At 41.8% G+C, this 26,598-nt stretch overlaps 1 protein-coding gene across 1 annotated transcript in view; it reads left to right on the forward strand.

Annotated features, from left to right (window-relative positions):
• The window catches only part of LOC121369835 (gamma-aminobutyric acid type B receptor subunit 1-like), a 54,995-nt gene extending 28,882 nt beyond the window's left edge, over window positions 1-26,113 (forward strand). Inside the window, exons 11-17 of the mRNA XM_041494911.1 lie at window positions 1,501-1,608; window positions 2,756-2,878; window positions 3,841-3,991; window positions 4,809-4,987; window positions 14,793-14,846; window positions 23,804-23,927; window positions 26,016-26,113. Coding sequence (XP_041350845.1) covers window positions 1,501-1,608; window positions 2,756-2,878; window positions 3,841-3,991; window positions 4,809-4,987; window positions 14,793-14,846; window positions 23,804-23,927; window positions 26,016-26,113 — 837 coding nt within the window. The remainder of the gene's footprint in view (window positions 1-1,500; window positions 1,609-2,755; window positions 2,879-3,840; window positions 3,992-4,808; window positions 4,988-14,792; window positions 14,847-23,803; window positions 23,928-26,015) is intronic.
• Window positions 26,114-26,598: the final 485 nt, after the last annotated feature.

Here is a 26,598-nt window from a genome sequence, read left to right on the forward strand (position 1 = left end):
CCCTAGTTCCATCCAGCGAAAATAAATTATAATTTGGTTAATCTACAAACCTGTAACACACTTAGATCACGTTTTTATCAAATGGAGTGAAAAAGCAGGTTTTATATCGATAAATACCATGGGAATCCCCATGTCCCAATTGCTTGAAATAATTTTGAAAGTTAGTATTCTGATGTCACCGGTAGATGTCGCTCGAAGCACAACAATGCCTACGTCACGACAAATTTCACAGACTTGGGGTGCGTTCGTTTCACCTCTCCTGGACATGTTCCAACTGTTCTGTCCTGGTTGTATCCCCTCTCCAGATATCGTAAGACTTAGCAAAATTATTGGTTTTAAGGGTTAGTAACATTTTGTATTGAGACACTTATTTGTCTGAACTTTATTGTTACTGAAAATGTTCAAGAACTGTGAAGAAAAATCTCACAAATGAACAACAACAAATCGGATGTTGATTGCGCGAACCGTGCACGAGAAAACAAACCGAACCAAAATGATAACAGTCACGTGATATACCAACGTCTGTGACATTGAAATGGAAATATCCCCTCTAAAAATAGATTGGACCTCGCTTGCTTAACGGTTTTTTCTCGACAGAACGTCTTGTGAAAAAATACAAAAAATGCATTTCGTGGTTTTACAAACATCAGGATTACCAAAAAGCACTTTAGGTGAATGGAAATGTGTATTCTAAATAATAAAATGTAAGTAAAGTGCAATTTTATTTGTGAAAAATGGGGTTTAGTCGCGAAAAACAACGCCGTAATGGTTAACAAATAGCCGTAACTAGGGTGTGTCCCTTTAACATGATCATTATAACATTTGTTTACAAAATGAGAGACAAAAATTCGCTGCCACTACATCAGCTACTCTTAAAGACTAACAGCTAGCGTGGATATTTTTTCTCTTTTCTCATACTACAGCCTTTGATTTGCCTTTTGTTGAGAGGGCGGAACATAGTCCAGAGGTAAAGCGCTCAGCTTATGCGCGGTCGGACTTGGATCGATTCACGTCGGTGGGCCCATTTGGCTATTTCCCGTTCTAGCAAGTGCACCACTAGTGTTATATCAAAGGCGGTGGCATGTGTTATCCTGTCTGTGGGATGGTGCATTTAAAAGATCCCTTACAACATAATGGGGAAAATGTTGCAGGTTTCCTCTCTAGGACTTTATATCCGAATTACAAAATGTATGAAATCCTACAGTCGATGATTAATAAATCAATGTGCTCTAGTGGTGTCGTTAAACAAAACAAACAAACTTTAACCTTTTGATGAACACTAGTTGGAACGGGAAAATATAAATATAATCTATTTGCTGTTAGGGATTGATCCTACTATCAGCGCACCTCAAACAATCGCTGTACTTCTCCCAGCTTCAAACGTTTTAATTATTGTATTTTAATCTGTATTGGCCCTGAGAGTCTTATGCTAATGTTAAAGCTCCCAACTTATTAGGACCAGCTAAATCAACATTTCATTCCTTCTACATTTCATTTCAGACAAAAGTTCTTCTTCTAACGATCGGGTTTTCATTGGTGTTTGGTGCACTGTTTGCCAAAACTTGGCGAGTACATGTCATCTTCATCAACCCTACCAAGCAACGAATTGTAAGAAACTCTTATGTTTGTTCCTAACACATGTATAATAAATAGTCAGTTTGCGTCATCAACAGGTGGGTGAAAACAATAATGTATAAAGAGAATAATACATGAGTGGCCGGTAGATACCATTTATTCCACAACGAGTTGTTTTAAAATGTATCTAACGAGCGAAAGCGAGTTTGATATTAATTTTAGACAACGAGGTGTGAGATAAATGGCATCTAACGGACACTCATGTATTAATCTCTATATGAAGAGTTGAGGCGCAAAACGCGATATATCCATTTTTTATTTTCAGTAAAAGTGACTTTTTTAATTGGCGTATATCGCGTTTTGATTTTAAAAAAACCGGGATTTACCGAATACAATTTCATAAGGATCAATCATGTTTTGCGGCAAATCAGCGGGCCTACGATTAGCCCTCACTGACACACAATAATGGCTTTAACTAAAAACTAGAAAGGATATGGTTTATATCGCGTTTTGCGCCTGAACTCTTCATGTACATTATTGTTTTCACTCACCTGTTATTTACAGCCTTTGCACTTGTAACTGACTTACGCGTCACAGGCACATGATTGTCAGGTTAACTATACGTCACAGTGTAATCGATTTCCATCGCGCTGTTTTTTTATTGGACGTATGGCATTGGTGACCTGGTCATCACCTAAGAGCAGCCAGTCGTATGACTTGAAATTGTTAACACACGTACGTGTGTTAACAACCATGTGTTATCATGATGTTCTCACCAACGGGTGTGTAAGAAATTGTTAAAACTCATATAAAACATGTTATTAGATTTGTTTAATAGTGTGGCGGGGTGGGACGTAGCCCAGTGGTAAAGCACTCGCTTGATGCGCTGTCGGTTTGGGATCGATTCCCGACAGTGGGGCCATTGGGCTATTTCTCGTTTGTATATCAAAGGCCGTGGCATGTGCTATCCCGTCTGTGGGATGGTGCATTTAAAACATCCCCTGCTACTAATGAAAAAATGTAGCGGGTTTCGTCTCTAAGACTATATGTCAAAATTACCAAATGCTTGACATCCAATAGCCGATATGCTCCAGTGGTGTTGTTAAACAAAATCAAACTTTTTATAGTGTGGCTGACCAATGTTTGTTACTGAGTTTAATACATGTAATTACATTGACAGATTGTGAAAGACAGTCAACTGATTTTAATGGTGGCCGCCCTTGCTGTTGTCAATGTAATAGTGATTATTATCTGGAATGTCGTCGACGCCATGGACGTCGTCATCGTCAATCTTCCATCTGAGGTAAATATCTAGTAGAGTCTGTCTGCTGTTGGTGGCGTCGTGGTTAAGCCATCGGACATAAGGGTAGGTGTAAGACCACTACACCCTCGTTTCTCTCACTAACCACTAACAACTAACCCACTGTCCTGGACAGACAGCTCAGATAGCTGAGGTGTGTGCCCAGGACAGCGTGCTTGAACCTTAATTGGATATAAGCACAAAAATAAAGTTGAACTGAACTGTAATTAAACCTGCCTTGCCATTATATGTAGAAACTATATGGAACGCCCGATACACTTTTGGAATCAGTCATTAGTTTACAAAGATAGACACTGAAAACACACGCATACGTACGCACACGCACACATACAATTGCCATTGCAAAAACATTTCAAATTCTTTAGCAAAAGCTGTCGAAATTCTTTGACAAGTTAAGGAAAGAACTGGTTGTTTTACGATAAAGCAACACATTTTGAATCATGGTTATCTGATAACAAAATATTACAGGCTACTCGTACTGGGTAATAGCAAGATATATGTTACAGGCAATAGCCGATGATTAATAAATCAATATGCTCTAGTGGTGTCGTTAAACAAAACAAACAAATCCCTAGATTTTAGAAAGGAATCTCCGACATTCTAGACTATTAAATGTCTAGGATATGGTGCTTGGACCCTCGTTGATAATTGAATGAATGAATGAATGAATGTTTAACGACACCCCAGCACGAAAAATACATCGGCTATTGGGTGTCAAACTATGGTAATGCAAACAAATAAAGTGATGATTTGTGTTGTATTGGCCATTCTCAAAGAGAATGTTACACCCCTGCACCACGGTGAGGTTACAGCACGCGCAGGGGTCGTTGATAATGAGTGCCATACTATGCCGTACCGTACCATATAACATAGCATACTATGTCACACCAGCAACAGGTTAGTTGAACAATATTACACTACGTGAATTTGTTATGTATTTTCAGATTGATGCTAGCAAGGATACTGAAATTCGAAGTAAGATGGAAATCTGTGAATCACCTAAACAAATCTATTTTATGGCAACACTGTTTATCATTCAAGGAATACTGATGTTTCTGGGAACGTTTCTGGCTTGGGAAACACGCAACGTAAGTAGTTCACAACGCTGACAGCATTATCTTTCGAATCTGCATAATTATGTTGTCCGTGTACGCTAAAGACTCTTTCATAGCGCCTACACCATTATGCCACCAAGACCAATACATCTGAACGACAAAACCGTATTATATAGTCAGGGCCGAATCTCTGCACAATACAAAGTCGAATAGGTTTTTGGTAAAGCAGTGGCCGATTCTATGAATCTAGTGCCTCGTCTATTTGAGGACAGCCACTCCCAAGGAAGTATTTAGTGCCTCATCTATAAGACAGACATTCCCGAGGAGATCCTTTACTGGAGATTTCATCCCTCTTGCACCGCCACAAAGAGGACTGCCACTCCAGGACTATTTTACTAAATCAAAACTAGCACCTGACGCTGTTTTATCTTTCTTAAAGGGACATTCCTGAGTTTGCTGCAAGTTTGAAGATGTTATCGATTAACAGAGACTTTTTGGCGACTGTAATTACATATCAAATATATTTTTCGGCATAAAATATTAGTGGCTGTATATTAAACGTGTTTCTGATCGTTCTAATATTTGTACTAGGTTAAATTCAATTTTATTTCATAACAACTATTTTTTCGTACGTACGCAATTATTTGAAGACAAAATCCAGTTTGGGCTTCTTACAAATATTAAGACGACCAGAAACACATTAAATATACAGACACTGATATTCTAAACAAGAAAATATATTCAATATGTAAGGTTAATCGTAGAAATATTTTATTAGTCAGAAACATCTTACAATGCAGCAAACTCGGGAATGTCTCTTTAATGGGTTTTTTTTTTTTTTTTTTTGCAGGTGACAGTGGATGGTCTGAACGACTCGAAGATGATCGGCATCTGCATCTACAACGTCGTCGTGTTGAGTTTCCTCAACGTCTGCATCTCCATGACCATCAGCAACATCGACCTGAAATACGGCTTGACATCGGTCATCGTCATCATCGGAACAACCGTCACCCAGTGCCTCATCGTTATACCCAAGGTATGGGCCGCCTGTTTCGAGGGGTGTGCTATAAAACGCGAACTGGTGGGGTGGTCTGTATGTGAGGTGGGGTGGTCTGTATGTGAGGTGGGGTGGTGGGGTGGTCTGTATGTGAGGTGGGGTGGTCTGTATGTGAGGTGGGGTGGTGTGAGGTGGGGTGGTCTGTATGTGAGGTGGGGTGGTCTGTATGTGAGGTGGGGTGGTGTGAGGTGGGGTGGTCTGTATGCGAGGTGATGTGGTCTGTATGTGAGGTGGGGTGGTCTGTGTGTGAGGTGGGGTGGTCTGTGTGTGAGGTGGGGTGGTCTGTATGTGAGGTGGGGTGGTCTGTGTGTGAGGTGGTGTGGTCTGTATGTGAGGTGGGGTGGTCTGTATGTGAGGTGGGGTGGTCTGTATGTGAGGTGGGGTGGTGTGAGGTGGGGTGGTCTGTATGTGAGGTGGGGTGGTCTGTATGTGAGGTGGGGTGGTGTGAGGTGGGGTGGTCTGTATGCGAGGTGATGTGGTCTGTATGTGAGGTGGGGTGGTCTGTATGTGAGGTGGGGTGGTGTGAGGTGGGGTGGTCTGTATGCGAGGTGATGTGGTCTGTATATGTGGTGGGGTGGTCTGTGTGTGAGGTGGGGTGGTCTGTATGTGAGGTGGTGTGGTCTGTATGTAAGGTGGGGTGGTCTGTGTGTGAGGTGAGGTGGTATGTATGTGAGATGAGGTGGTCTGTATGTGAGGTGGGGTGGTCTGTATGTGAGGTGGGGTGGTCTGTATGTGAGATGGGGTGGTCTGTATGTGAGGTGGGGTGGTCTGTATGTGAGGTGGGGTGGTCTGTATGTGAGATGGGGTGGTCTGTATGTGAGGTGGGGTGGTCTGTATGTGAGGTGGGGTGGTCTGTATGTGAGATGGGGTGGTCTGTATGTGAGGTGGGGTGGTCTGTATGTAAGGTGGGGTGGTCTGTATGTGAGGTGGGGTGGTCTGTATGTAAGGTGGGGTGGTCTGTGTGTGAGGTGAGGTGGTATGTATGTGAGGTGAGGTGGTCTGTATGTGAGGTGAGGTGGTATGTATGTGAGGTGAGGTGGTCTGTATGTGAGATGGGGTGGTCTGTATGTGAGGTGGGGTGGTCTGTATGTGAGGTGGGCTGGTCTGTATATGATCATTGGAATAACCGTCACCCAGTGCCTCATCGTTATTACCCTAGGTATATAGTCGGTTACGAGGGATGTCCTATAAAACATGAAGAGATGGGGTGTGGTCTGTATGTGAGGTGAGGTGGTATGTATGTGAGGTGAGGTGGTATGTATGTGAGGTGAGGTGGTATGTATGTGAGGTGAGGTGGTCTGTATGTGAGGTGAGGTGGTATGTATGTGAGGTGAGGTGGTCTGTATGTGAGGTGAGGTGGTATGTATGTGAGGTGAGGTGGTCTGTATGTGAGGTGGGGTGGTCTGTATGTGAGATGGGGTGGTCTGTATGTGAGGTGGGGTGGTCTGTATGTTAGGTGGGGTGGTCTGTATGTGAGGTGGGGTGGTCTGTATGTAAGGTGGGGTGGTCTGTGTGTGAGGTGAGGTGGTATGTATGTGAGGTGAGGTGGTCTGTATGTGAGGTGAGGTGGTATGTATGTGAGGTGAGGTGGTCTGTATGTGAGATGGGGTGGTCTGTATGTGAGATGGGGTGGTCTGTATGTGAGGTGGGGTGGTCTGTATGTGAGGTGGGCTGGTCTGTATATGATCATTGGAATAACCGTCACCCAGTGCCTCATCGTTATTACCCTAGGTATATAGTCGGTTACGAGGGATGTCCTATAAAACATGAAGAGATGGGGTGTGGTCTGTATGTGAGGTGAGGTGGTATGTATGTGAGGTGAGGTGGTCTGTATGTGAGGTGAGGTGGTCTGTATGTGAGGTGAGGTGGTCTGTATGTGAGGTGAGGTGGTCTGTATGTGAGGTGAGGTGGTATGTATGTGAGGTGAGGTGGTCTGTATGTGAGGTGAGGTGGTATGTATGTGAGGTGAGGTGGTCTGTATGTGAGGTGGGGTAGTCTGTATGTGAGGTGGGGTGGTCTGTATGTGAGGTGGGGTGGTCTGTATGTAAGGTGGGGTGGTCTGTGTGTGAGGTGAGGTGGTATGTATGTGAGGTGAGGTGGTCTGTATGTGAGGTGAGGTGGTCTGTATGTGAGGTGAGGTGGTCTGTATGTGAGGTGAGGTGGTCTGTATGTGAGGTGAGGTGGTATGTATGTGAGGTGAGGTGGTCTGTATGTGAGATGGGGTGGTCTGTATGTGAGGTGGGGTGGTCTGTATGTAAGGTGGGGTGGTCTGTATGTGAGGTGGGGTGGTCTGTATGTAAGGTGGGGTGGTCTGTGTGTGAGGTGAGGTGGTATGTATGTGAGGTGAGGTGGTCTGTATGTGAGGTGAGGTGGTATGTATGTGAGGTGAGGTGGTCTGTATGTGAGATGGGGTGGTCTGTATGTGAGGTGGGCTGGTCTGTATGTGAGGTGGGCTGGTCTGTATATGATCATTGGAATAACCGTCACCCAGTGCCTCATCGTTATTACCCTAGGTATATAGTCGGTTACGAGGGATGTCCTATAAAACATGAAGAGATGGGGTGTGGTCTGTATGTGAGGTGAGGTGGTATGTATGTGAGGTGAGGTGGTATGTATGTGAGGTGAGGTGGTCTGTATGTGAGGTGGGGTGGTCTGTATGTGAGGTGGGCTGGTCTGTATATGATCATTGGAATAACCGTCACCCAGTGCCTCATCGTTATTACCCTAGGTATATAGTCGGTTACGAGGGATGTCCTATAAAACATGAAGAGATGGGGTGTGGTCTGTATGTGAGGTGAGGTGGTATGTATGTGAGGTGAGGTGGTCTGTATGTGAGGTGGGGTGGTCTGTATGTGAGGTGAGGTGGTATGTATGTGAGGTGAGGTGGTCTGTATGTGAGGTGGGGTGGTCTGTATGTGAGGTGAGGTGGTATGTATGTGAGGTGAGGTGGTCTGTATGTGAGGTGAGGTGGTATGTATGTGAGGTGAGGTGGTATGTATGTGAGGTGAGGTGGTCTGTATGTGAGATGGGGTGGTCTGTATGTGAGGTGGGGTGGTCTGTATGTGAGGTGGGGTGGTCTGTATGTGAGGTGGGGTGGTCTGTGTGTAAGGTGGGGTGGTCTGTGTGTGAGGTGAGGTGGTATGTATGTGAGGTGAGGTGGTCTGTATGTGAGGTGAGGTGGTATGTATGTGAGGTGAGGTGGTCTGTATGTGAGGTGAGGTGGTCTGTATGCGAGGTGATGTGGTCTGTATGTGAGGTGGGGTGGTCTGTATGTGAGGTGGTGTGGTATGTGAGGTGGAATGGTCTGTATGTGAGGTGGTGTGGTATGTAAGGTGGGATGGTCTGAATATGTGGTGGGGTGGTCTGTATGTGAGGTGGGATGGTCTGTGTGTGAGGTGGGGTGGTCTGTGTGTGAGGTGGGGTGGTCTGTGTGTGAGGTAGGGTGGTCTGTATGCAGGTGGTGTGGTATGTAAGGTGCGGTGATCTGTATATGTGGTGGGGTGGTCTGTGTGTGAGATTGGGTGGTCTGTGTGTGAGGTGGGGTGGTCTGTATATGTGGTGGGGTGGTCTGTGTGTGAGGTGGGGTGGTCTGTATGTGAGGTGGGGTGGTCTGTATCTTTTTACAAATTCAGAAGTAATAATTTTAATATATGAAATAACAACATACCTCTTTTTCAAATCTCCTGTCGGTGGGCCAAATGGGCTATTTCTCGTTCCGGCCAGAGCACCACGACTGGTATATCAAAGGACGTGGTATGTACTACCCTGTCTGTAGGATGGTACATATGAAATATCTCTTGCTGCTAATCGAAAAGTAATTATGAAGTGGCGACAGCGGGTTTCCTCTCTCACTATCTGTGTGGTCCTTAACCATATGTCTGACGCCATATAACCGTAATTAAAATGTGTTGAGTGCGTCGTTAAATAAAACATTTCTTTCTTTCTTATTTTCTTTTCGTTTTCAAATCTGTTATTTTTGCACATGCATCAATGCTGTTTTTGTCCAGGACACCGTGGTCAAAGCATAGTTGTGATAACTTCAGTTGTTATGCCACACAACACCGCACCGTACAACAGGTGCCAGACCAGAACAAAACACACCTCGCCATGCCTCACTCTATTACACAACTCAGCTTCGTAGAAACCGGGGAGGGCGGTGGTCTATGCCCCCAATTTGAGGATGTTGTTTGTCCTACTCCATATCAATAGAGATTATAATATGGCTTGTGCCCACCTCACTAAAGAGGTGATAGAGAGGAATCGAGGGAGGTCTGCCGTAATGTTGTAATTTTCTGCGTCAAATAGATACCAAACACATATAAACGTATGGTGGGTATAATTGCTGGTCGCAGTCGTAAACTTGCAATGTTTTGTGAAATTGGCTCCAGAACATCACCGCATACCACACCATATTAAAGGGACATTCCCGAGTTTGCTGCATTGTAAGATGTTTCCGACTAATAACATATTTCTACGATTAAACTTACATATTAAATATATTTTCGTGTTTAGAATATCAGTGTCTGTATATTCAATGTGTTTCTGGTCATCTCAATATTTGTAAGACGCCCAAACTGGATTTTGTCTTCAAATAATTTCGTACGTACGAAAAAATAATTTCTAGTTAATAAAATGAAATTTAACCTAGTACAAATATTAGAACGATCAGAAACATACAGCCACTAATATTTTATGCAGAAAAATATATTTGGTATGTAATTACAATCGTTAAAAAGTCGCTGTTAGTCGATAACATCTTAAAAATTGCAGCAAACTCGGGAATGTCCCTTTAAAAGTACAACAACTATAGTACACATATTTAATTTTCTTTTGTTCATAAAATGCTCCATCTTCCGTAATGTTGTAATTTTCTGCGTTAAATAGATACCAAACACATATAAACTATGGTCTGTATAATTGCTGGTCGCAGTCGTAAACTTGCGATGTTTTGTTAAATTGGCTCCAGAAAATCACCGCAAACCACACCATATTAATTGTACAACATTAATCCACTGCTACCTAAAACATGAGGGTTTTCTTTTCTTTTCGTTTTTGCTTTACCACTACAGATGGTTGTATTCCGTAATAACGAGGTGGCCACTGCTGACAGTTCTACCACAATAAATCACAGACAGACTTTGAACACCAACACATCTATGAACTTGACACAATTTGAAAAACAACTAAGACAGGTGGGTTAATTATTGTATTTAGCATTCCTTGTTTTTAACCGGCCTCGGTGGCGTCGTGGTTAGGCCATCGGTCAACAGGTGGATAGGTACTGGGTTCGGATCCCAGTCGAGGCATGGGATTTTTAATCCAGATACCGACTCCAAACCCTGAGTGAGTGCTTCGCAAGGCTCAATGGGTAGGTGTAAACCACTTGCACCGACCAGTGATCCATAACTGGTTCAACAAAGGCCATGGTTTGTGCTATCCTGCTTGTGGGAAGCGCAAACAAAAGATCCCTTGCTGCTAATCGAAAAGAGTAGCCGATGTAGTGGCGACAGTGGGTTTCCTCTCAAAATCTGTGTGGTCCTTAACCATATGTCTGACGCCATATAACCGTAAATAAAATGTGTTGAGTGCGTCGTTAAATAAAACATTTCTTTCTTTCTTTGTTTTTAATGAGCTAGTATTTGTTTGTTACCTGGTAGGCATGACGTAGCCCAGTGGTAAAGCGCTCGCTTGATGCGCGGTCGGTTTAGGATCGATCCCCGTCGGTGGGCCCATTGGGCTGTTTCTCGTTCCAGCCAGTGCATCATGACTGGTATATAAAAGGCCGTGATGTGTGCTGCCCTTACTGTGGGATGGTGCATATAAAAGATCCCTTGCTACTAATGGAAAAATTAGCGGGTTTCCTCTCTAAGACTGTATGTCAAAATTACCAAATGTTTGACGTCCAGTAGCTGATGATTAATAAATCAGTGTGCTCTAGTGGTGTCGTTAAACAAAAGAAACTTTGTTTGTTACCTGGGTAATGATACTGCAAATATGGGAAAGCATGAAATAGAAATGAATCAAATGTTGATAAAAAAAAATAAAAAATTGTTTTTGTTTTTGTTTTTGTGTGTGTGTGTGTTTTATTTGAATCTTCTACATCGCATAGCTTAATAGTTTTCAGAAGGGAATATGTAATATATATTTTCATCCGTTAGCTATATGTCATCACTATTGTTTTCACGTAGTCGGCCTCGGTGGTGTCGTGGTTAAGCCATCGGACATAAGGCCGGTAGGTACAGGGTTCGCAGCCCGGTACCGGCTCCCAGCCAGAGCGAGTTTTAACAACTCAATGGGTAGGTGCAATATAACTACGTCCTCTTCTCTCTCACTAACAACTACACCATTGTCCTGGACAGACAGCCCAGATAGCTGAAGTGTGTGCCCAGGACAGCGTGCTTGAACCTCAATTGGATATAAGCACGAACATAAGTTGAAATGAATGACACTGCCGATACGGGCAGTCATGAAATAGAAATGAATCAAATGTTGATAGTTCATTTTTAGTTTTTGTTTTCCCTTTTATTTGAATCTTCTACATCGCATGTCGGTGGGCCCAGTGGGTTATTTCTCGCTCCAGCCAGTGCACCACGACTGGCATATCAAAGGCCGTGGTATGTGTTATCCTGTCTGTGGGATGGTGCATATAAAAGATCCCTTGCTGCTAATCGAAAAGAGTTGCCCATGAAGTGGCGACAACGAGTTTAGTCTCTCAGTATCCGTGTGGTCCTTAACCATATGTCCGACGCCATATAACCATAAATAAAAGGTGTTGAGTGCGTCGTTAAATAAAACATTTCCTTATACACCGCATAGCCTAATAGTTTTCAGTGGGGAATATGTAATATAGATCTCCGTCCGTTAAAGGGACATTCCTGAGTTTGCTGCATTGTAAGATATTTCCGACATATAAAATATTTGTACGATTAAACTTCCATACTAATTTTTTTTTTTTTTTTTTTAGAATATCAGTGTCTGTATATTCAATGTGTTTCTGGTCGTCTTAATATTTATAAGCCCAAACTGAATTTTGTCTTCAAATAATTTTGTACGAACGAAAAAACAAACAAACAAATTTAACCTAGTACAAATATTAGAACGATTCGGAACATGTTTAATATACAGCCACTAATATTTTATGCAAGAAATATGTTTAATATGTATATACAATCGTTAAAAAAGTCTCGGTTAGTCGATAACATTTTTAAAAATGCAGCAAACTCGGGAATGTCCCTTTTAATATTTGTAAGAAGCCAAAACTGGATTTTGTCTTACGTACGAAAAAATCATATTTTAGGAAATAAAACGAAATTTAACCTAGTACAAATATTAGAACGATCAGAAACACATTTAATATACAGCCATTATAATGTAAGGCGGAAAATATATACTCTGTCAAAAAAGAAACGCATAGGCGAATATTCATAGAATTATCTCTTTAATACAAAGTGGCATAATTTCGTTATTTATGATCGTATCACAGTCAAATTTTACATGAGTATGTAACAGTGTTCTTGCTATTTGGCTGACGGCAGTGGAGGCGTCACCAAAGAGCGTCGCACGAGGGCGCTGAAATCAGTACCTTGTGTGGCCACCAGCAGCAGCAATCACTGCGCGACATCTCCTTGGAATAGACGTGGAATCCTAGCCCATTCTTCCTGCAGTGCATGTTACGGTTGCGGAAGCGTCTAAGGTTGCGGGTCACGCTGGCGTGCACGTCTGTCCAGTTCGTCCCATAGATGGTCAATGGGGTTGAGATCTGGCGATCTTGATGGCCATGGCAGCACATTAATGTTCTCATTCTGTAGGAAATCCATTGTTACACGTGCCATATGCGGCCTGACATTGTCCTGCTGAAAGAGTTCTCTCTGTCGATCCAAAATGGGAAGCATGTGACAGCGAAGAATTCCATCCCGGTAGCGTACAGCTGTCGGGTTGCCTTGTACGAACACAAGTTCACTTCTGCCGGTGTATGACATGGCTCCCCACATCATGACACTCCCTCCACCGAATTTGTCAACTTGGGCGACGCAGTTGTTGGCAAAACGTTCATTGCGGCGTTTGTAAACGCGTTGTCGTCCATCACGTCGCTGTAGAAGGAAACGTAACTCGTCGTTGAACCATACTCGCCGCCAGTTTCCCAAGTTCCACCCCTGTAAATTCGTGCACCAGCGAACACGTAAATGTCGCTGTTGGCCAACATATGGTCTCCTAGGCCGTAAACCAGCTTCTCGTAGTCGGTTCCGAATGGTTTATGCAGACACCCTTCTCAAACCAGGTATGCGTCCAGCAGTATTCGTTGCTTTGGCAGTTCGGTGACGCAAGTGCAGAACCCGGATGTAGCGATCTTGTGCTGCAGTTGTTATGCGAGGTCTTCCACTTCTCGGCCGGTCTTCAGCTGATTGAAACTGCTGGTACCTGTCCCAGAGACGTGAAATGGTGCTCTGATGGACGTTCATGTGGCGTGCGACTGCTGACTGCGATTTACCTAACTGGAGGCGGCCTATTGCAATGTTTCGATTCGGAAGGTTTAGTCTTGGCATCTTGTAACTCATCTACGTCGAAATGGAAATGAGGCATCATTGCAGCTTTAAATACCCATCACTACCCCCCCCCCCCACCCCCCGAGTTTTTACGTGCATTCGCCAAAATCTGACCTTTTCACGCCTATTTCCTGCAATTGTCTCACAACGTGCGTTAAATTTGTTTTAGGGTGCATTTGGGCATGCTGTCCCATTCTAGGAACATTAACAAACATGGTCATTCAGCAACATTGTACAAAAAAACCCCGATATTTTGTAAAATCAAACACTTTTCTTCTTTCCCTATCACCCAAGCGTTTCTATTTTGAAAGAGTATATTTGATATGTAATTACAATCGTTAAAATGTCTCTGTTAGTCGATAACAACTTAAAAATTGCAGCCAACTCAGGAATGTCCCTTTAACGTTCGTTTGGATATAACTGTTGATATAACTATGTCAGCTAATTTCGTTAATTAATGAAGAAATGATTGGCGCATCAAATACACAGTATCATTGCCTTATCGTGTGTGTTAAAATCGTTCCAAGGATTACCCTAGCATTTTAAACACTTCGATCCAATATAGGAATAGTTGTAAGGATGTGATGAAGGTCACACACGCCCACTAACTGAAAACAAAATCAAAATGCTTAAAAATTGTTGTTGAAAAAAGAGCTTGAAATATTACCTCTCTTTATTTCAAAAGGATATGAAAAGGGAAGCAACTCGCATTACACCTCAGTATGCAGAAAACACACTATCAATATGTCATTCAGTTCTAGATGCAAGAATTTTTGTTTTTTGTTTTTTCCAATATAATTATGGTAGATGCCCCTACCCCTTTCAACACTGCATAACCTACAAGTTAAATCAGTTCTGACTGGCTACAGTAGTCAGGGCCGTAGCTAGGATTTTTTGTTTTGGGGTGGGGGGGGGGGGGCAACTGAGTAGTTAATAGTCTAAAACTCCTTAAACAGTCAAGAAGAGAATTTTCTTGAAGTTTCTATAATGCTTTCCGGATTTTTTCTTTTGGGGGGGGGGGGGGGGGGAGCGGGGCTACGGCCGTGGTAGTATTGTGATCCATATACATTGGTATCTGAAGACTACTTTGGAATACTGTTACTATAGTTGTCTTTAAAAAAAAACCACCTAAAAAACCAACACGATTCACCTGCTCCTTTATCTGCGTAACAATATAAATAGATGATAAGCTACTATTGCATCTGCATCAAGTTACATTGTGATTATTATTATTGTTTCAGAGTGAAAAACGAATAAAAGAACTGGAGGAACAACTGAAAGGCACGGTAGAGCTGGTACAAATTTCGACATAAGATTGGGTCACCGGCCTCGGTGGTGCCATCGAACTTGAGGCTGGTAGGTACAGGGTTCGTATCCCACCTGAGACAATGGGTATGTTTCATGCCAGTACCGGCTCCATCCTAGAGTGAGTGACCCGCTAGGCTCAATGGGTAGGTGTAAGGCCACATACATTGAGTTTCACCCACTTCACGGGTGCGATTATGGGTGTGTCTCCCGAGTGTATGACCCTACATGGGGAATGATTACCCGGCATGCACTGCAGGTTCCGTGTAACCCGGGCTCGGGTGATACCGAGATAGCTCAACTGACAGCAAGCGTGGAGCATTACCCTGTGAAGTAGTCCCATACCGAAATGGAAATACTGCGGCTTCACCATTCATCTCATCATCATCCATGTTTGTAATGTCCAAAAAAACCCAAACAGATGTCATTGTCTCTGTGTCAAATGTCAAAAAAAATAAAAAACACTAACTAAAAAAGTGGGTTACATTATCAAGCTATCAAATACAATTTTAAACAATGTAGTAACTGTAGATTGTCGTTTTGTAATAAAGTGGCGAATTGTAATTTATTTTTTATTTAAAAAAAATTCTAATCTACTCTGACTTAATCTTGGGGCCGAAATATGTACCGCCAGACCAAATTTGGCATAATTTTCCATTAGTTTGTCGATCCACAGACTTGGGAAATTGTCCATATTGTTGTAATTGTAAATAATATTTGCTGCATGCTGAGAGATTACTGTAAACAATGCGACAAGAGTTATTCCCCGTGCACTGTGATCGGCTTCAGGAAGGAAGGAAGGAAGGAAGGAACGAACGAACGAAGGAAATGTTTTATTTAACTACGCACTCAACACATTTTATTTTACGGTTATATGACGTCAGACACACATATATTGAGAGGAAACCTGCTGTCGCCACTTCATGGGCTACACTTTTCGATTAGCAGCAAGGGATCTTTTATATGCACTATCCCACAGACATGATAGCACATACCACGACCTTTGATTTGCTGCATGTTGGGAGATCACGGTAAAAAAAAGAAAATGTGACAAGAGTTATTCCCCGTTCACTGTGATCGGCTTCAGTTGTCCGCTTACATGTTAAATATACAGTTATTATTAGAGTTTAAGATTTCTCTACGTCAGCTCCCGTGTGACGAGTTGTGTGTGCGTGTGTGGGGTGGAATGGGGGTGGGGTGTGTGCGGAATTTAGCATAGTTGGTTGAGTGCTCGCTTGAGGTGCTTGTGTCGCAGGATCGAACCTCCTCGGTGTATCCACTTAGCTCATTACATTTTTTTCTCGATCCAGCCAGTGCACCACAACTGGTCAAAGGCTTTGGTATGTGCTTTCCTGTCTGTGGGTACATATAAAAAATCCCTTGCTGCATTAGGAAAAATGTACCAGGTTTCCTCTGATGACTACGAGTTATAATTACGAAATGTCTGACATACAATAGCCGATGATTAATTAATCAATCTGCTCTAGTGGTAAGTCGGGGCGGGACGTAGCCCAGTGGTAAAGCGCTCGCTCGATGCGCGGTCGATCTGGGATTGATCCCCATCGGTGGCCCCATTGCGCTATTTCTCGTTCCAGCCAGTGCACCACGACTGGTATATCAAATGCCGTGGTATGTACTACCCTGTCTGTGGGATGGTGCATATAAAAGATCCCTCGCTGCTAATCAAAAAGAGTAGCCCATGGAGTGGCGACAGCGGGTTTCCTCTCAATATCGGTATGGTCCTTAACCGTATGTCTGACGCCAAATAACCGTAAATAAAATGTGTTGAGTGCGTTGTTAAATAAAACATTTCTATCTTTTTTATAGTGGTAAGTCGTTAAGTAAAACAAACCTTATCTTTTATCTTGCTTTTAGAATTATATGGCTGTTAACAACTGCGGCAACAACAATGACAAATCATTATGTGGAAAATGCATTAGCGAATCGTCTTTTGACGTCTAATATATAGTCTATTTTTGAAAATAAATACAGATACGAACCTCTATAACGCTACTCGTATATCTCGTCGTTTATTATGTAATATACTTTTTAAAATTGTTTGGCTGTAATTTCATTGACATTGTATATCAAATCATAAGGACAGACAACCTTTAATAAATATTTTCTCGCTATGTGCATTTTGTCTTTATTTAGATGGGATAATGATAAATTCGTATCCACATAGGCGTATGGGCTCTCATTTTTGCAGACTGGAATTAAACGAAAATGCCCAAATCTGGATAACAACATTTATTCATATTAGCATTACAACCAAACAGCTATATATGGTTGCAGACGAATCACTACGCACTTTTACATGGATTACAACTAATTTTGCTGGGAGAATGATGGAAATACGTGGTAAAAAGGTCTCAGATTAGAACATTTTGCCCGAATATCCCCCCTGTCTCGTACGCCTATGCGTATCCATGCTAAGCCCACGGACGTGTTATACAATATGGGCCCATTGGGCTATTTCTCGTTCCAGCCAGTGCTCCACGACTGGTATATCAAAGGCCATGTTATGTGCTATCCTGTCTGTGGGATGGTGCATAAAAATGATTCCTTGCTACTAATGGAGAAATGTAGCGGGTTACCTCTCTATGACTATTACATTTGGTAATTTTGACATATAGTATATGTCAAAATTACCAAATGTTTGACATCCAGTATAAATTTAGCCGATGATTAATAAACCAATGTTATCTTGTGGTGTCGTTAAAATAAATAAAAATAAACATGCTTACAACTAAAACGAGTATTAACACACTAAAATTCGACATGGTTATGCTGACCTGTGATAAGCTAATATACTCTCTCGAAAAAGGAAACGCACAATGCTTAATTTTATTAATATATATAACAATTTTACACATAACGATGCACAGATCATGAATATAATGCCGTTTTGGTGATCCAAACACATTGCCTTTGATACAGTCGACAAAGCGCAGCCAGCATGAAATACAGAACACAATCGTTCTAATTTGAAAACAAAAATAGGCCCCATGTGCACGTGCGTGTTCTTCACGTAAAACATATATACTATACGTGCGATATGAAAATACTGGGCTTTCGATTACGGTACTTTGGTTTCGGCACAACATCTCAAACACATGCAGTGACTGAGTGAAGCACGACGAAACAATGATATTAGTCGTTTACAAGCAGGCGAATCCAGGTCGGCCATAGCAAGGACGTTCCAGGTACACCACGTGTGTCCACTGTGACCCAGGACCTCTACGCACGGGTAAGTCGTCTACGGCAATGGACCACCATGGCAACCTCTACTTATTATTATTATTATTATTATTATTATTATTATTATTATGGCTGATCAGAAATTATTAAGAATGATAAAACGGGCGCACGCGCACTTATCTCCAGGGGTTGGGAAGAAGAAGAAGAAGAAGAAGAAGTTTGTTTTGTTTAACGACACCACAGGAGCACATTGATTAACGAATCATCGACTATTGGATGTCAAACAGTTTAGTAATTCTGACTCGTACATGTTTTCCTAACGCAGCAAGGGATCTATTATATGCACTTTCCCACAGATAGGACAGCAAGAACAAAAGATAGCCCAAAGAGTCCACCGACGGTGATCGATCCTAGACCAACCGCACACCAGGCGAGTGCTAAATACCGCTGGACTACGTCCAGCCCCTCCAGGGGTCGGGAAGGAAGGACATGTTTTTTTAATTAACGACGCACTCAACACATGTTATTTACGGTTATTTGGCGTCAGACATATGGCTAAGGACCACACAGATATTGAGAGAGGAAACTCGCTGCCGCCACTTCATGGGATCTTTTATATGCACCATCCCACACAGGATAGTACATACTATTGCCTTTGTTACACCAGTTGTGGAGCACTGGCTGAAACGAGAAATAGCCCAATGGGTCCACTCCAGGAGTCTGGATTCATATGGCTAATGTTAGAGCAGATTTAAAGTATAGAATTCAACATTTTTATTTTGACAATATGGTGAAATAATTCATTCATTAATAAAACAGGAGTGTACTTAGTTGGATCCATTCAGCTGATTGGGTTTTTCTCGTTCCAACCAGTGCATCACAACTGGACAATGGCCGTGGTATGTGTTTTACTGTCTGTGGGAACGTACATGTAAAAGATCCCTTGCTGCATTAGGACAAAATGTAGCGGGTTTCCTCTGATGACTACGAGTCAGAATTAGCAAATGTTTGACATCCAATAGCCCATGATTAATTATTCAATGTGCTCCAGTGGTGTCGTTAAACAAAACAAACGTCTTGTGTTGCCCCGAATATTGCTTCTTTCTTCTTATTTTTACTTTCTTCCCCTTCCCCCATCTCTCGTTTAATTTAGTTCTGGAGGGGAAAAAAGCAGAATATCAATAACGTAACAGATCCAATGAGCATAAACAATAATAATTGTTTACGTCCTAAACGGATGAATTGCGGCTATGAGACCAAAACCGATTTGACGATCACACGCGATCGTATTGCAGACAATCGTAGGTGCCAAAGTCGCGAATGAATGAACATGCATTTATTTGTGCGCCCACTCAATAAAGTTCATTCGAAAGCGACTGTCACAAATGCAATACCAATGCCGTAATTTATATGGATAAAGCGAACAGGTCGGCGAATAAATCTGGTGAAAGCACATAGCGTTTCTCTAGATATATTGGAATCCCTCGGGGTCAAGCGTCATTAGTGTCGCCAAGTGCTTGCAATAGGATGTTTTATTGCTGGCTGTGTATGAAGCAAGTGAACCGACCTTGATCGGAGGAAAGGGTCTGGGGTTCAGATGTTTCGAGATGTTTGTTCTTGCTCTTGTTTATAGTCATCGAATAGCGTCGATTATCGGACGAGAAACACCGGGCACACAAGAGCGGACTTATCTCGGATTTTAGTGGGGTTTGGAAGGTAGAGGATTCCGAAAAGGGACCTCTTGAACCCTTGAGATCGGTCGGGTCGGTGGAAGGTTATATATATATTTCATTCTGGTAATTAAAAGCATTCCTGGTGTTTACACGATAACATGGATAACCTTTTCATATAATTTTAAGACTTTGCGATTGGTAGATTAGATTAGATTGGATTAGATGTTTAACGACACACCTGTGATTGATAGAAAACGAATGTAACATTCCAAGGGGTGAGTTGGTAACCAGGTGTTTTCACGATAAAATAGCGCTAACCTATCCATATAATTCCAAACTCTGTGATTCGGAAAAAACCTGAATGTGACATTTCAAGGGGTGGGATGGTACTCTGGTGTTTACACGAAAACAAAAATCACAATATGACACCTGAAGGGGTGAGTTGGTACCCTAGTGTTTACACGATAAAACGAATAACTTATCCATATAATTTCAGACTGTTATTGGAAAACAAAAATCACAATATGACATCTGTAGGATTAAGTTGGTACCCTAGTGTTTACACGATAAAATGGATGACCTATCCATATAATTTCAGACTTTATGTTTGGAAACAAACGAATGTGACATCTGAAGGAGTGGGTTGGTACCCTGGTGTTTACACGATAAAATGGATAACGTATCCATATAATTTCAGACTGTGATTGGAAAAACCCGAATTTGACATCTGAAGGGGTGGGTTGGTACCCTGGTGTTTACACGATAAAATGGATAACGTATCCATATAATTTCAGACTGTGATTGGAAAAACCCGAATTTGACATCTGAAGGGGTGGGTTGGTAACCTGGAGTTTACACGATAAAATGGATAAATCATCCATACAATTTTAGACTGTGATTGGAAAAAAACCCCGAATGTGACATCTCAAGTGGAGGGTTGGTACTCTCTTGCACCCCCCCCCCCCCCCCCCCTTCCTCACCACTCCTTCCTATATATTCGCCCGTGGATACCAGGTTTGATGGTGGTGTGGTTAGGTATAATGAGCCATCGTATTTAAGGCTGTAAGGTGCTGGATCCAGAGCCACGACACAAATTCATTTCTAACAATGGGAGGGACGTACCCCAGTAGTAAAGCGCTCAGTTGATGCACGATCGATCTAGGATCGATCTCCATCGGAACGCCCATTGGTTTATTTCTTGTTACAGCCAGTGCACCACAACTGGCGTAGTAACAAAGGCCGTGGTATGTACCATCCTGTCCTGGATGGTGCATGTAACGGATCACTTGCTGCTAATCGAAAAGGGTAGGTCATGACTTGGCGAAATCGGCTTTTCTTTCTCTTTACCCACGCCGTCCTTTAAAACTATATGTCCGACGCCATATTGTTGTAAATTAAAGAAGTATTGAGTTTGTCGTTGAATATTTTTTTTTTCAACAAGAACATCAACATTTGTGCGGTAAATGGTATATGAACCGCTTGGTCTTGTCAAGTGATTTATAAGCTCATTGGGAGTGGTGTTACATTTCTTAGGATCGCCTTTCCACCACACTCACAAGTGGAGCCAGTGGGCTATTTTGCATTTTGTCGCAGGAATCTACTCAAGGCCTTTTAAACAGTTTCCGATCGTTCTGGTCGCTTCTTCTATTTTGATTTGCACTGCCGACAACCGCATAACGCAATGATCTTTTTGCGTACACGTCCAGTCGGCTACCATACACACGTCGTGCTAAATATTGTAAGCAAAGCAGAATTCTGAAAAGAAAGCCACCATAGGTGCGGCCACCTTTGTGATCACATGACTTAACACAGACGTGGCTAGGGGCGGGACATAGCCCAGTGGTAAAGCGTTCGCTTGATGCGCGGTCGGTTTGGGATCGATCCCCACCGGTGGGCCTATTGGGCTATTTCTCGTTCCAGCCAGTGCCCATCGACTGGTATATCAAAGGTCGTGGTATGTGTTATCCTGTCTGTGGGATGGCGCATATAAAAGATCCCTTGCTGCTAATCGAAAAGAGTAGCCCATGAAGTGGCGACAGCGGGTTTCCTCTCTCAATATCTGTGTGGTCCTTAACCATATGTCCGACGCTATATAACCGTAAATAAAATGTGTCGAGTGCGTCGTTAAATAAAACATTTCCTTCTTTCCTTCCCACAAAAGTGACTATATATACGGTGGCCGTGTATATAGCCTCAGCTAATTGGGGCTGACTATACACACGGCGGTCTATAATTTTGGTTTAAGGGGAAAGCTCAGTGCTTAAGTCACTACATCCCATCCTAATTTTCCCGTACTAAGCTTAACGAACCATAATCAAGAAACATGCAAATGTATCACAGTTAAAGTTTGTTTGTCTCAGAGATGAAACTCGCTACATTTTTCCATTAGTAGCAAGGAATCTTTGATATGCACCATCCCACAGACAGGATAGCACATACCACGGTCTTTGATATACCAGTCGTGATGCACTGGCTGGAACGAGAACTAGCCTAATGGGCCCACGGACGAGGATCGATCCCAGACCGACCTCACATCAAGCGAGCACTTTATCACTATATCACAAAAACTAAACAAATGGAACTGTTTTCTACCAAAATTTATTATCCAGAGAGTTTGTCCAAATCTAAAGATTTAACCACACAACCAACGTCTCTCGTTTCATGCACGCAACGTTTAAATTAAACTAATAACAAACATAACCACGGTAATGGTATACAATATATCAAGGAGAATGTACATCGTTATGGAATCATGCCGATATATATATACATACATAATATCCTGACAGTCTTATAAATAACATACTTAATATGTACATAATATACAGCATATTGCAACTAGGACTGTGCTTATAAAACTTTTAGAGTCCAGACTCAATCTCTAATGACGTCACACACATCCGATTTGTATGGCATTGTCATGACATTACTGTCTCAGACTCTATTAAGAGTCTCGAGTCTCGACTCTAAAAGCTTTATAAGCATCAGGCCTGGTATCATTTACACGCACATTATCACTAAAGAGATGGCAATCTTAAGTTACAAACATAAAATAATAATCACAAAATGAACAGCTGTCATTTGGTCCTAGTCTATAAGCGTGTAACTTGAATGAACAAAATATATATAATTTAAATAAACACGTATGACGAAAGAGAATATCCTGAAGTTTGTGTCCTTGTAAGATGATTGTGACTAACGGACAGAGTCGGTTTAAGGATCCGCGGGGCCTCCTTCCCAGGATATATATTTTTTGTAACCCCCTCAGGGAGAGGGGGGGGGAAATGACCTGGGGAAAATAAATATACACATCTCCGCGGGGCCCTCTGAATCGCGGGACCTGTAGCACGTGCTATAATTATGTGCTACTAGGATAAATCGGCTCTGCTAACGGAGCCTTTTTAACGATTAACATTAAATGTGTAAATAGAGAATAACTAGTTAATGACGTCGGGTATTGGCTTTATCCTGTGACGGTAAGAATGGGTAATTTATCATTCGGCCTGAACAGGATAAAGCCGCTATCCGACATCATTAGCCTAGTTATTATCTTAATCCTGCAGACCATAAAATTTAAGTGAAACAGCTATTATTTCTGTTATTTCAGCCACATTGTACGATGACCTAGAGGTCAAATGAACGATTTTGTAATGTAGCTATGCGTGTGACGTCACATGCTACTATACGGGTATGACTTGTCTTTGCTTTATCCGTCATGATATTCTGTCAATAGAAAGGTTGTTGTAATATAAATATATTTTCTTGTTTAAGCTCTCTTAATGCCTGAGTCAAACGCATACAAATGCATCGTAAGTGGGTAAAATTCCCGTACGATGTGTGTTTTTTACGATATCCTACGAATATCCTACGGGCATCGGTGACATCCTACGGACATCATAGGGTCATCGGAAACTTTTAATGGGGAATTATAAGTTTTTGAAGACCGTACGATTTTTAAAATCAGAAACCCACCGCAGACATATCGTAGGGGCACCTTGCGGCCTTGAGGTGACCTTGCAGCGGCCTTGAGGTTCGGGTTCCGGTAAATTATTTATATGCTCATTTGCCACTAGAGCTTGTCTGTCCCCGGGGGCGAGCTCTGGATAGCCAGAAGTCTGCTCTGGGTCAGAAATGGACTTGAAGTGACCTTGAGGTTTCTGGAGACATCGCAGGAAGGTCCTACGATGTCGGAACAACGTACGGGCATCGTATGGTGACCTTACGGTGGCCGTAAGGTCAACTTACGATGCCCTTACGATGTCCTTAAGATTTGATGCCCCGAAAAAATGTGTCAGCCCGTAGGATTCTCGTAAACACACCGTATCTAATGTGACCATGGCAAAGATTTTTTTGGAGAACCCTACGATTCTTTCCCGATGTCGCGGATGCCAGGACGCCGTACGGTTACACCACCACCACCACCACCGCACGGCGACCGTTGCATTTGTGACCGAGGCATAAATGCAATATGTTTTGGTCGTCCTATTGTACAATGTTTTAGCCCGTATTGCTTCAAACTGGATTGAACCGTGCAATCATTTCGTACGTAAGAAAAGAAAATAGTTTGAGCCACTACAAATATGAGGACGACCAGAAACACATACACCGATAATCTAAGGAAAACCATGAAGTGAGCGACAAAAGAAACGCGCGTAAAATCAAATATCATGTACATAATCCACAAAGTGTAAATTATCATATAGGATGACATTAATTAAACAAAAACGCTATTCACATAAGTCTGTTAGCCCGAAATAAAATAACAAAATCGCAACATTCAGGTGGGATTTTTTTGGGGTGTTTTTTTGTGTTTTGTTTTTAGGGGAAGGGGTGTGATGGGGTTTTTTTGGTCTATTCCATAACACTGTCCGAAATAACACTTTTTAACTTTTTCTTCTTTTTTTTTCTTTTCTTTTCTTTAATATATATATATATATATATATATATATATATATATATATATATATATATATATATATAAAATTGTGTTTGGGGGTGGGGGTGGATTGTGTTTGTTTTTTAATTAATTTTTTAAAACTATGTATTTATTAGTTTTGTCGCTTAATATACATTTAATACGTATTTGGTATACGTTAAAAAGGCCCTTTTAATAGGAAATGTGCTACAAGGGCAGCAAATTCAAGAAAATCCCTTTTAAGTTAGATTGTTCATCAAAACAAAAGATACGCCATCATATGAAAATATATATCGTCAGGCCATATCAATTAAAAAAAACAAATATTTTACATAAAAACACACTAGATTACATTGGTCAGTCAGTACTTACTGTTATCAAATGATATCGTTCAAAGAGATATTTGCATAAATGAAATTGATGTGATGAGATACATGTCTCCACTCTTGAATCTGTTTCTGTTTCTTCCCATTTAGTTCTGTCACAAACCAAAAATAAATCTCCCCAGTAATACGGTGGTGTTTCCGGGAGGCCGACTGATACTTTTGTCTTCTATCATATTACATTCATCTAACGTTAGGCATAAAAAAACAAAAACAGTCTAAGGACCAAGGTGATCTTAGTGCTAAGATCGCTTCGTGGAACGGGGCACAGGGGCCTAATTCTTAGGCTCTGCTAGACAACAAAGCATCCTCTTTGCAAGTCGTTTAGCACTGCACTGCGAGATCGCAAAGTTGCGAGAGTTTAGTGAATCAAGCCCCAGAACATGCCTCTATTATACGAGGGTTATGATTTCGCCTATGCCTAATCTTCCTCAGGTGAACGTGTTTTTGATGGAGCTATGATCACGAAACAAATGCATTATGTAACAGTGAATTTCTTTTACAAGGATGTACCGTTAAGATTTAACAGGGCAGTTGCGATTCATAACGGCAATGTGCAAACACCAGAATATGCGGTTTACGTCATACATTTGTGCGCTCTATGTAAAGATTACACGTTTCTCCAAAGGTGTAAAATGTTATTTATAAACTGTATACAGGGCCGTAGCTAGTATTGGTTTTTTGTGGGGTTTTTTTTTTTTTTTTTTTTTTTTAGGGGAGGGGGCAGATGAATTCTGCACATACCTAAAACTCCTCAAAGGGTTAAGAAGAGGATTTTGTTTGTTTCTATTAGCTACGGCCCTTCAGCTTACGTGGAAAGTACAATAGATGGAATATGTATTTTTGTTTATTCGTCAGTCCAAGAGTATTAAAAAAATTCTCATAGATTGTAAGTGGATGAGAAAACACCTTATATATGATCTGTAATACAATGCAATTGTGAAGTACGTATAACTCATAAAACGCAGTGCTAAATTCTAATTATAGGGAGGGAGGTGACGGAGAAGGCGCAGTTCTCACCGTTTAAGGTGAGCTGTCACACTCGCACCCCCTTTACTCTCCTGAGATTAGCAACAATATCTTAACATTTTAAATGGCTGCCAATAATCTAAGTTAGCAAAAAAACAACAAAAAAACACAAAAAAAACAATCAGACTGGAACCAGACTACTTACAATTCATGTACGTGTACAGGTCGCTATATACAACAAAATGTTTGTTTGGTTTTGTTTAACGACACCATTAGAGCACATTGATTGGTTAATCATCGGCTATTGGGGGTCAAACATTTGGTAATTTTGACATATATAGTCTTAGAGAGATAACCCGCTGCAATTTTCCATTAGCAGCAAGGACTATTTTATATGCACCATCTTACGGACAATATAGCACATTCCACGGCCTTTGATATATACCAGTCGTGGTGCACTGGCGGGGATCGACCCTAGACCGACCGCGCGCATTAGGCGAGCACTTTACCACTGGGCTACGACCAGGGGTATGATTTAGCTCAGTCTGTACAGCAAGCACATAAGGTGCTTGGGTCATAGGATCAAACCTCTACGGCGGAC

Source organism: Gigantopelta aegis, chromosome 4 (assembly GCF_016097555.1).
Source record: "Gigantopelta aegis isolate Gae_Host chromosome 4, Gae_host_genome, whole genome shotgun sequence".
Classification (NCBI taxonomy): domain Eukaryota; kingdom Metazoa; phylum Mollusca; class Gastropoda; order Neomphalida; family Peltospiridae; genus Gigantopelta; species Gigantopelta aegis.